This window comes from Phyllobates terribilis, unplaced genomic scaffold (assembly GCF_046119375.1).
Source record: "Phyllobates terribilis strain yellow unplaced genomic scaffold, ASM4611937v1 Scaffold_7__3_contigs__length_470593459, whole genome shotgun sequence".
Classification (NCBI taxonomy): Eukaryota; Metazoa; Chordata; class Amphibia; order Anura; family Dendrobatidae; genus Phyllobates; species Phyllobates terribilis.
Genome location: NW_027362767.1, coordinates 413,906,040 through 413,918,773, shown reverse-complemented (window position 1 = coordinate 413,918,773; position 12,734 = coordinate 413,906,040). Strand labels below are relative to the sequence as shown.

The window sequence follows — 12,734 nt, the reverse complement described above, 5'->3', positions numbered from 1 at the left end:
CAGTGCCCGCAAGGTCCCCCTGCTCAAGAAGGCACATGCGCACGCCCTTCTGAAGTTTGCCAATGAACACCTGGATGATTCTGTGAGTGATTGGGAGAAAGTGCTGTGGTCAGATTAGACAAAAATTTAGCTCTTAGGCATTAATTCAACTCATTGAGGTTGGTGGGGGAAGAAGGATGAGTACAATCCTAAGAACATTGTCCCAACCATGAAGCATGGTGGGGGAAATATTGTACTTTGGGGGTGCTTTTCTGCAAAGGGGTCATGATGACTGCACCATACTAAAGGGGAGGTGGATGGGGTCAGGTATCATGAGATTTTGGCCAACAACCTCCTTCCCTCAGTAAGAGCATAGAAGATGGGTCATGGCTGGGTCTTCCAGCAAGACAATGACCAAAAACATACAGCCAAGGCAACAAAGGAGTGGCTAAAAAAGAAGCACAGTAAGGTCATGGAGTGGCCTAGCCAGTCTCCAGACCTTAATCCCATAGAAAACTTATGTAGGGAGTTGAAGCTCTGAGTTTCTAAGCGACAGCCTCAAAATCTTAATGATTTAGAGATGATCTGCAAAGAGGAGTGGACCAAAATTCCTCCTGACATGTGCGCAAACCTCATCATCAACTACAAAAAATGTCTCGTCTAACTGCTGAGCTTGCCAACAAGGGTTTTACCACCAAGCATTAAGTGTTGTTTGCCAGAGGGATCAAATACTTATTTCTCACTGAAAAATGCAAAAAAGTGTATCAAATTTATACAATGTGATTTTCTTGATCTTTTTGGGATATTCAATCACTCAATGTTAAAATTAACCTACCCTTAAAATTATAGACTGTTCATGTCTTTGTCAGTGGGAAAACTTACAAAAACAGCAAGGGATCAAATACTTATTTCCCCCACTGTATATCCAACTGACCTAACAGTCCTTAAGAGGACTAATCCAGCTGCATATTTTACTGGTGATAGCAGGAGTTGGCAGGATTTGTGGACAGTGTACAGAGCACAATAGGGTCCATTGCACGTTCTGTGCATGTTCAGTCTGCTGCTGCTGTTACAGATATCCATAGCCCTACATATCAGTGCTATTTTTTTTGCTCTTAATCCTGATTATTTTCTTAAAAAGCAATATAGTACACCATTTTACTGCTCCATTTGCTTGTTAACAGAATACAGGCAGATTTTTTTGATTTTATTCACATTGCTGTATTGTGTAAGCAGAGAAACTTTTCCATCACATCACAAGTGATTGCATATTACTGCGGTAATAATCGTGAAATTTTGTGGAGCGTTCCAAATATTCCACTCCATTTAACGCTCTGTGTTTTGTTGAACGTATTCACACTTGGTCGCTGACCAATATTATACTACAAGGCCACAGCCCAAAACCGTGGTCGTCACACGTGATTGCATATTACTGCGGTAATAATTCAGACATTTTGTGGAACGTGCCCAATATTCAACTCCATTTAAAGTCATCCATCTGTGCTTTATTGAACCTATTCACACTTGGTTGCTGACCAATACTATACCACAAGGCCACAGCCCAAAACCGTGGTCGTCACACGTGATCACATATTATTGCGGTAATAATTCAGACATTTTGTGGAGCGTGCCAAATATTACTCTCCATTTAAAATGGCAAAGGTGCGTGGCAAGGGACGGGGAAGTGGACGTGATGGTTCACGCAGAGTCTAAGGCTGTGGGCAAGATGAAACTGTGCCTGCTGAGGGAGCACAACAAACACCCACATCATGTTGAACTCCCTTCCTGTCAAAATTACTAGAGGACCGAGGAACACCACTCTTCAAGCCAGAGCAGTGTGAAAAGGTTGTTGGTTGGATAGCAGATAATGTTTCCAGTCACTTTGCCACCACCACCACCACTCTGTCTTCTACCCAGTCAAGTCTCAGAAGCTGTGAGTCTGAACCAGTCCCGGAGACAAGTGATCCCAAATTTGGACACTCCAAAAAGCTGTTCACTTTTCCATTTATGGATTTGGGCCTCTCACTTGGCCAGCTTTAAGCGGGGCAAGAGGAGATCGCATGTAGTGATTCCCAAATATTTGAGCAGCCATGGTCACATGAAGGTGATGGCGGGAAAGTGCAATTACTGTTGGAAGAGGTGGATGATGATGAGACACAATTGCCAGAAAGTCAGGAGGAGGACCAGGGTGCGGAAGTGGACGATGAAGTCACTGACCCAACCTGACAAGGTAACATACAGGGTGAGGACAGCAGACACACAGGGGGAGGGAGGCGTATCACCACAACAGACAGGAACAAGCAGTGTGGTGGCTACAGAAACAAGATGGGCAAAAGCTCTTTGGAACACCAACACGACGGAAGTTGCCAGTCCAACTGTTAGGTCTTCTCGAGTCTGGTTCTTATTTAAAAACTGTCCAGATAACTGCAAAAAGGCCATTTTCACCATCTGCTAGGCCAGCATCAGCAGGGGCAGCAAAACTACCACCCTGACCACCAGCAGTACGCTCAGGCACATGACAGAAAAGCACACGACAAGGTGCGCCGAACGCCAGAGTCCACAAACATTGTCTGTGGGTGACATCACTACCTGTTCTGCCACTGTTGTGCGTGCATGCCATTCCCCTGTCCATGGCACAGGCGAAGATGCCTCCCACCCTGCACCAGTCGTTGCACACTTGCAACCATCACCGTCACAGTCCATGTCCTTGTCCCAGTGCAGCGTTCAGTTGTCCCTACCCCATTCCTTGGAACGCAAGCGCAAATACGCAGCCAACGCCCCACAGGCATCATTACTAAACTCACACATTTCTCGAATGCATGCACTTGAAATGTTGCCTTTTAGGCTCATGGAGACGGCCGTCCCTCGGTACTTGGTCCCCAGCTGACACTATTTCTCCCGATGTGCCATCCCTGCATTACACAAGCACGTGTCCCAGAACATTAGCCATGACCTCAACAACACAGTTACTTGGGAGGTTCACCTAACCACGGACATGTGGACAAATGCTCTGGCCAGGGATGTTACATCTCGCTGACGGCACACTGGGTTAATATTGTGGAAGCCGAGACCCAGTCGGACCTTGGGATGCAACACGTCCTCCCGACGCCAAGGATTGCGGGCCCTGGGTCAATCAGGGTTGTCCCCACATTCTACAGCTCCTGCACCTCCTTCTCCTCAGCCTCCATCGCCAAAATGACCACATCAGTAGGAAGCTGGAAACACTGCAGCACTGCCTTGGCCAAGTGGTAACAGGCACTGCTGAAGCTAATATGCTTAGGGGACAAACCGCACACCTCTGAAGAGTTGTTGACAGCTGTAACAGAGCAGACAGATCTGTGACTGTCACCGCTGAATCTACAGCCAGGCATAGTCGTGTGTGACAATGGCCGGAACCTGGTGGCGGCTCTGAAGCTAGGCAACCTCACACACTGCCTGATCTACTTGTCAAAGTATGCCAGGTGTGTACTGCTTCCGCCCTCCCTATGTCTCTTCAAAGGGGTATTGGAGTGTGTCCTAATTTTTGGCAGCCCTTGCAGTCACTGCATACGCAATAACGGTGTAGGAGACCTGCTCCTTTATAATGGGAACCTTTTTTTTACTGAGGCCCTCACAAAGTACAGGAGCTTATTTACAATGATGGTCCAGCCATCTTGAGGGGATGAGGGATACATAAAGGCTGCATGAGCTCATCAGCAGCCAGTATTTGTAGTGATTTTGGGTTCGGTGGAGACTTATGTTTGGAGAAATAATGAATGGGCTATAAAAATATAAAAAGGACTTCGACTAGGAAATGTGGAAGGCCGCCCTAAACAGGTGTGTTTTTAGGGAGCGCTTAAAACTGTGTAAATTGTGGTTCATCCTAATTTCTTGGGGTAGAGCATTCCAAAGATTAAGTTAAGCTAAGGAGAAGTTTTGGAGCCGGGAGTGGGAGGTACGGATTAGTGCGGATGTTAATCGAAAGTCGCTTGCGGAGCGTAGAGAACGTGTAGGCCGATAAACAGAAATAAGGGAGGAGATATAAGGGGGTGCCGCACTCCCACTCCTGCTTGAGTTTCCTATAAACTTACATTGGGCTCGTTGCTCAGGTCAAGCACCCTGATCATTACAATTTGCTCGACCCGAGCAACAAACACCCGAGTATTTTAGTGCTCGCTCATCACTATTAACTATGTCTCTTGAAAAAAATGGTTTCGCCCATTTCATGCCAGTGAAGTAAATTAATCAGAGTTGGGGCCTCATGTTGGCAGCTTCTCTTGTACAGCCAAGTAACACGCTTCCATGTCAAAGACTAAGTGGTACAAAGTTGTACATTTTACTTTTTTTGTCCATTACTTTTTATATAACACTAGATGGTTGCCCGATTCTAACACATCGGGTATTCTAGAAAAGGTATGTGGCTGACCGGGCGCAAGCAGCAGAGCAGTGTTTACATTTGGCGCCAAAATCGCTGGTTGGTCGAGGCCGGCAACCGCAACCAATCAGCAAAGCGGTGTTAAAATTTGGCGCCTATATCGCAGATTGGTCACGGCCGGCGGTCTCGACTAATCAGCAGAGCGGGGTTTAAATTTGGAGCCAATAATGCTGATTGGTCGTGGCCGGCGGTCGCGACCAATCAGCAGAGCGGTATTTAAATTTGATGCCAATAATGGCGATTGGTCACGGCCGCGACCAATCAGCAGAGCGGTGTTTAAATTTGTCGCCAATAATGCTGGTTATTCGTGACCGGTAACCGTGACCAATGAGCAGAGCGGTGTTTAAATATGGCGCCAATATCGCTAATTGGTCGCTGGCGGCCACCGCGACCAATCAGCGAAGCAGTGTTTAAATTTGGCGCCAACATCGCTGATTGGTCACGGCCGGTGGTTGCGACTAATCAGCAGAGCGAGGTTTAAATTTGGCGCCAATACTGCTGATTGGTCGCGGCCGGCGACCGCGACCAATCAGCAGAGCGTTGTTTAAATTTGGCACCAAAATTGCTGATTGGTCGTGGCCGGCCACCGCGACCAATCAGCAGAGCGGGGTCTACATTTGGCGCCAAAATCGCTGATTGGTCACGCCCAGCGGTCGCAACCAATCAGCAGCACGGGGTTTAAATTTTGCGCCAATACTGCTGATTGGTCGCATCTGCCATCCGCGACCAATCAGCAGAGCGTTGTTTAAATTTGGCGCCAATCTCGCTGATTGGTCGCGTCTGCCGCCCGCGACCAATCAGCAGAGCGTTGTTTAAATTTTGCGCCAAAATCGCTGATTGGTCGTGGCTTGCGGTAGCGACCAATCAGCAGAGCGGTGTTTCAATTTGCCACCAAAATCGCTGATTGGTCGGGGCCGGCCACCGCGACCAATCAGCAGAGCGGCGTTTAAATTTGCCGCCCATATCGATGATTGGTCGGGGCCGGCGGCCGCAACCAATCAGCGTCGTATTAGTGAGGACTGGGGAGCGGCGCTGCCTGTGCGGTTACTTCCGCTGCGAGCAGCTGGGAGATGAGTGGCTGCTCGCAGCAGAAGCATCCCGACTGGCGGCGCCGCTCCTCGGTCCTCCGTTCACACTTGCCGTTGGGAGATCATAGCGCTGTTTAAATTAGGCGCCAATCTCGCTGATTGGTCGCGGTCGGCTGGCGGCCACAACCAATTAGCAGAGCGTTGTTTAAATTTAGCGCCAATCTCGCTGATTGGTTGCGGCTGGCGGCCGTGACCAATCAATAGAGCATTGTTTAAATTTTGCGCTAATCTCGCTGATTGGTCGCGGTCGGCTGTCATCCGCGACCAATCCGCAGAGCGTTGTTTAAATTTGGCGTTAATCTCGCTGATTGGTTGCGTCTGGTGTCCGCGACCAATCAGCAGAGCGTTTTTAAATTTGGCACCAATCTCGCTGATTGGTCGCGGCTGGCAACCGCGACCAATCAGCAGAGCGCTGTTTAAATTTGGCGCCAATCTCGCTGATTGATCGCGGCTGGAGTCCGCAACCAATCAGCAGAGCGTTGTTTAAATTTGGTGCCAATCTCGCTTATTGGTCGCGTCTGGCGTCCGCGACCAATCAGCAGAGCGCTGTTTAAATTTGGCGCCAAGCTTGCTGATTGGTCGCAGCTGACGTCCGCAACCAATCAGCAAAGCGGTGTTTAAATGTGGCGCCAAGATTGGTGATTGGTCGCGGCCGATATTTAATTGTGGCGCCAAGATCGGTGATTGGTCGCGGGCAGCGATTTTTAACACAAATATCTGGACCTTTGTAACACCATGCGGATACTGTGGGGACATCAGCGGCTAGCGTGTCAAGGGAGGACCGGGGAGCGGCGCTGCGGGTCGGGATACTTCTGCTGCGAGCGCCCGCTCATGTCCCGGGTTCTCGCAGCGGAAGTATCCGCACAGGCAGCGCCGCTGACATCCATGCGCCTAGGGTGTGAAGGGAGGACCGGGGAGCGGCGCTGACATCCAATTGGTCGCGGCCGCTATTTAAATGTGCCGCACAAATCGGTGATTGGTCGCGGTCTTGGCCTGTGACCAATCACTGATCTTGCCGCAAAAGTTAAACACTACTGTGCTGATTGGTCGCGGACGCTGCCCGCGACCAATCACCGATTTGGGCGCCAAATTTAAATATCGGCCGCGACCAATCACCGATCTTGGCTCCACATTTAAACACTGCTGTTCTGATTGGTAGCGGACGCTATTTAAATGTGGCGCAAAAATCGGTGATTGGTCGCGCCCGGCGTCGGCTACCAATCAGCACAGCGGTTTTAAATGTGGAGCCAAGATCGGTGATTGGTCGCGGCCGATATTTAAATGTGGCGCCCAAATCGTTGATTGGTTGCGGGCAGCGTCAGCGACCAATCAGCACAGCGGTGTTTAACTTTTGCAGTAAGATCAGTGATTGGTCGGGTCTTGGTGAAGACCGGGGAGCGGCGCTGCCTGTGTGGGTACTTCCGCTGCGAGAACCCGGGACATGAGCGGGCACTTGCAGCAGAAGTATCCCGACCCGCAGCGCCGCTCCCCGGTCCTCCCTTCCGCATGAAGGTCAGCGACGCCGGCGGTCCTTCCGCTGCTACCGGCCGGGAGATGAGCGCCTCGCGCTGCTCATCTCTCGGCTGCATCTCCGTCCCCCAGATGGGTCCGGCGGTCGAGGTCCTTCTGCTGGTACCGGCCGGGAGATGAGCGCCTCGCGCCGGTCATCTCCCGGCTGCATCGCCGCTGAGCTCCGTCCCGCAGATGAGCCGCTAACGGTCGCCATCTTTTTTCAAAAATCCCGCGGCGCTGATTGGCCGCTGCCGGACCAATGAGCGACGCGGGATTTCTAGGACAGACAGACAGACAGACAGATGGGATAAGACGATTATATATATAGATACAGGTGCATCTCACTAAATTAGAATATCATCAAAAAGTTAATTTATTTCAGTTCTTCAATACAAAAAGTGAATCTCATATTATATAGAGTCATTACTAACAGAGTGATCTATTTCAAGTGTTTTCAAGCCTTCTTTTTTGCAAGCTAAACATTCCCAGATCCTTTAACTGTTCCTCGTAGGACATAGTTTGCAGTCCGTTCACCATTCTGGTAGCTCTTCTCTAAATTTGCTCCAATTTTTCTATGTTTTTTTTTTAAATGTGTTGCTCAGAACTGGACACAGTATTCCAGATGAGGTCTGACCTAAGAGGAGTAGAGGGGGATAATTATTTAACGTGAATCTAGACTCTATCCTTCTCTTAATACATCCAAAAACTGTGTTTGCCTTTGTTGCTGCTGCATCACACTGTTGATTCGTGCAGTCTGTGATCTATTAGTACACCCAAGGTTTTTTTTACACGTGCTGTTGCTTAGTTCTGTTCTTCCCATTCTGTAGATGATCAGTTGTATTCTATAAGTGAACCTGGCAGTAAATGTTGAGTTCATCTGCAGTGCCACCACTGAAGAAATAAAGTATGTCATCATCCCTGTTAAAATTCTTAAGCAATACATGGACATGTCAAGTTATCCAGATTAATGGTCTTTGCAGTCGGTCACAGCTCTTGCTATTGGATGAGAATATAGGGAGGGTCCCCCCTTTATTAACTTCTTGCTCATTTTTAATAAATAGGTTGTTGTTTCTGTATGGATAATAGGTTGAAACACTGGATTTTGAACTCAACAGGACAAATGGATCTCATGTGAGTACAGTCTAGTTCCATTATGTAATAATACATGTGTTAGGCATTAGTCTGGGGCTGGATTCGAAATGGGCCCAGGACCTTCTGTGGTCTCCCATTCCAGGCCAGATACTGCTCAGCATTGTTGTCAGTCCCAACGCCTAGCTGTTCCACGAGCCCTGCAGATTGTCTCCCAGGCATTTGTGCCCAGCAGTGTTAAGCATAGGCTGCAGAGGGAGACAGGGCTCGTGGAGTCTAAGTCCAGGATTCGCCGCACTGAGCATGTCCGTGACCTGGCGGATCATGATTGGTGGGTTGGCACCCACTTGACTCGGTGACCTGGCACTCCCTGATTGGTTCACGGGTAACGTCACCAATAGCGCGTCGCTGGGCAGGGCTTAGTCTTTTAAAGGCCCGCCCACAAACATTGCAGCGCGCTCAGATCATTTGAGCTAGCTGTTTGCTGTGCACGCTTACTCTGGGCTCAAAGAGCCATAGCTTTAGTTAGGCGGGCCGGGCTCAAAGAGCCATAGCTTTAGTAGGCAGGTAGCTTCGCCTCGCTGACTGGCTCTAACCAGGGGGTTCGCCTTACACCCCGAGCCGCCTGTGAGCTAAATAGAGCGGGTTTGCTCAGACCGGTAGCACGCCGGCTGAGTGCTCGATTACCCGGCGGGAATCACCCGCACGCTAGCGCCGTCTCCTATAGCGTAGCGCCTGTACCGAAGACAGGGCTACTGCTCATAGTCCGGTCACACGTCTCCCTGCGGTTCTTGGAGATTGTATGAACCGCTTTAGCGCCAATCCCCATAGCGTAGCGCCTGTATCAAAGACAGGGCTACTGCTGTTCCCACGGACGCACGTCTCCCTGCGGTTCTTGGAGATTGTGCATACCGTCTTACCCTTCCGTGTGCGTTAACACGAAGGGCTAAGATATTTGTTAGGTGCGTCACCGGTTGCTCTCTCCTCCGTGCATTAAACGGAGATAGAGCATACCGCTATACCCTGTCCGGTGTGTAGTTAACACGGAAGGGTTTATCTTTTAGTTGTCGTTTGCCTTTCCACCCGGGAAGTGTTCGGCAGCAGTCCTCTAGGCTGCATCGCGGACCCCGGGGTCGGTTGCGTTCCATTAAATAAAGTTGTCAGCAACCGCTCCCTCTAACAACATGAATGTATATAGTATGACATCTAAAAAAATGTTGATCATCATCGTCAATCATGTGCACGCTGTCATTACATTGGTGTATGTGAGCGATGATAACAATGACATCTACTAATGAGTAAATGTATTCCATCTGCCCCATTCTGCAGCCTGGGGACCTCATTAACTTTAGTAACTAGTATATAAGCAGTATACATATAGTCATATACCGTATGCTCTAACTTTATTGAAAGGACAATAGCTGAACTTGGATAGTCCGTCAGGTGCATCTGCTGCCTGGTTTCTCTGGACTTTTCTTGGGGTTCTTTGACCTCTCACGTTGTAAGTATCTGATAAATCTACCACATTCTAAAGCTTTATGTATGAGAATATTGAAGAAAAAGTGAATAATAGACCTGAAATACTGTATGGATGAAACGTATAAAAGATACAAGTACTGCGGGTCATCGCACAGTGAGTCTGCATGGTCATTGTGGTCTTAATGCTATAGAAATGGTTCCACCACCAGAGGCTTGAAGACAATATCTCTTAAACTCCTTTAAAAAATCCCTCAAGCAGCAGAAAAGATTCAGAGTTTCAGTTTTAACATATTATTAACTTCCAAAATAAAGCCTAGTTCACACTATTTACTGTCCAATGTCCATACATGGACAAAACAGTGGCTAATTTAGTCCATGTTCAAATGCACATGATAATTTTTTTTCCATCTGCATTCACTATATAAAAATTGTGCTTTCTTACTTAGAAGAACCATAGGGTCTAAGCTACTAGGGCCCAGATCCAACTGCTATTTCTCACTCCCTATAGGCTTGCTCTTTCACGACAAAAGGTATGATTATTTAGGTTGAGTTCCTCCTTTTCCTGGTCTCAAAGTGATCTTCATTCATGTTCCCACTTTTGCCTTTCACAGTTACCACCAGAGATGAGGCATAATTTTTTTTATTAAGGCACATATTAGCTGTCATATATTGGGTTTCCCTTTTAAAAATATGTATTGACACACAAAAATGCGTGCAGCTTCAACGATAGACAGGACACCAACATGGCCTAGAGGGATGCAGCTCTGAAAATCCCATCTTTTGCTGGTACCTTTCCCATTTGGACAGTTTTGGTTAAATCATGATTGAGCTCCATACCTGTATTCTGTATGTAGATTACATGTTATATTTATGTTCCGTTAAGCTTCTCTTAGGTCATTTTTGAGGCTTAGAAATTGATCCTACAGATGTACAAGAATAAGACCATCGTTGAATATTTTATCCTGATAGGATTCTCACATACCCCAGAATTACAGATATTGGTCTTCGTTGTAGTTCTGTTTGTCTATTTGCTTATTTTTGGAGGAAACATGATGATTCTCAAATTGATCTGCTTTGAACGTCATCTCCACACTCCAATGTACTTCTATTTGGCCAACCTGTCCATCGTTGACATCTCTTTCACTACCTCTGTGTTACATAAAATATTCACCAGTTTCATAACCGGGGATAAAACGGTTTTATTTTATGAGTGCATGATCCAGTCCTTCGTGGCCGGATCCTTCACAATTCATGAGTTGTACATACTGACGGCCATGAGCTATGATCGTTATGTGGCCATTTGTATCCCGTTGAGATACCAATTAGTTATGAATCAAAGGACATATATTACGTTGGCTTCTCTTTGCTTTTTATTGGGTTTCCTTTTCGTAAGTCCTCCAGCTTGGTTACTATCAAGTTTCACATGTTATACCTCCATTGAAGTAAATCACTTCTTTTGTGATGTCATCCTGCTAATGAAGATGTCCTGCAGTGACACCTCAATATTGGATATATTACTCTTCATTGAAGGGTGGCTTCTTTTTTCTGTTTTCCCATTTTTTCTCACTTTTGTGCCCTATATTTTTATAATAGTTGCAATCATGAAGATCCGTACCACCATGGGCAGATCTAAGGCCTTCTACACATGCTCCTCACACCTTACTATTGTCATCCTTCTCTATACAATAAATATCATTCAGTATTTAATACCCAGCAATCTAGACTACGAAAAGCTTTATACTTTGATCAACACGGTTGTGGTCCCTCTGCTAAATCCACTCATCTACAGCTTGAAAAACAAAGACATAAAAAATTCTCTAATGAGAAGTATGCCCTAGTGTAACATATCTGTTTAAATCATTCAGTCTTGATTGTATATTGATATTGTAAAATGGATGGGATTATGCATTTTAGAAATCTGTTTAGAAAGCATTACACTCGACGCTACATCAAGAATAATGTAGCTAAAAGTTCAAAAGTTTCACTTTGTTAGAATTTTAATATTGATCAATTTAAAGATATGAACATAGGCCAATGGAATAAAAGTGGAGACACCAGAGCTAAGGAGGAACTTGGGGATTCTGGTTACAAGTTAGACAGTGGTACTTAATGTCAAGCAGCAGCTTCAAAAGTAAAAAAAGACTGATGTAATAATGTAATATCCAAATATTAAAATGTTCTATTGTAAGAGAGATGTAATATTGTAATAGCAAAATGTAATATTGTCACTTTATAAATCACTTGGAGGTGATTTTGTTAACATGTATAAAATGATATATTTTATCTTTCATAGTGTACGGATAGTTTACATGGAACTTCGCCACCAGGGTCTGTCCAGTTCCTGGTTGACAGTGACCAATACTTACACTCCCAGATAGAAGTTAACTCTTAATATCTCAGCCACATCACTCCAGTCCTTTTATTTTTAAACAGCAGTTAGCCAGCAGCTCACCTTCTTTCTCCTCTATCTCAGCTTCTGAGATTCTTAAATCTTGCAAAATCACCAACCCACAGTTTTCAGAGCAGTTCTCCTAATCATGGCTCTCACTGTCCGGAGCTGTGTGTTTGTTATTCTCTATGTGTAAATATACTGATTGCAGTGTATACTCCAGAACAAACCACTGATAGCTGAATGTATTACAGCAGAACTTGTGCTGAGCTTTATAGCCCTACTAATATCACAGCTCTGCTATTTACCAGAACTCTCACTCAAGGAGGAGAGCCCACCCTGCCAGAAACCAGGAAGTAAGGAGACTATAAGGAGACTGCATAGCTCTGAGCTGCTTAAGAGACCAATTGAAAATAACTTTTAAAAGGCCCTGAACTATTTTTATTAAATTAGACTTGATTTTGTAGTTTTTCTAGAGACATTTTTTTTTATTATTTTGGTCTCTTATTACTTCATGAAGTTTTCCAAGAGGTGATGGTTACTCTTTAATAATACTATCCTTATCAGGTATAAGAAATTCATTTTTTAATGTATGCAGTTTGTACTGTAAAATGTGGTGACTGATCCACTTTAATAGACATACGCCTTTTTCTTACACAAGCATCTATATATTTTTGTTTTTCACTAGACAGAGAATTAGGTTCACAGTGAAAATATATGGAAAAACATGATGTCTACATCACATGACTGCTATGATCAATCACAACATGGGTATGATAATTAA

The 12,734-nt window shown here is 45.9% G+C and overlaps 1 protein-coding gene across 1 annotated transcript; it reads left to right on the top strand.

Moving 5' to 3' along the window:
* Positions 1-10,487: 10,487 nt before the first annotated feature.
* Positions 10,488-11,399, top strand: LOC141155569 (olfactory receptor 5B12-like). The gene has a single exon (XM_073642438.1). The coding sequence runs from the start codon at positions 10,488-10,490 to the stop codon at positions 11,397-11,399; it is 912 nt and encodes a 303-aa protein (XP_073498539.1).
* The last annotated feature ends 1,335 nt before the right edge of the window (positions 11,400-12,734 follow it).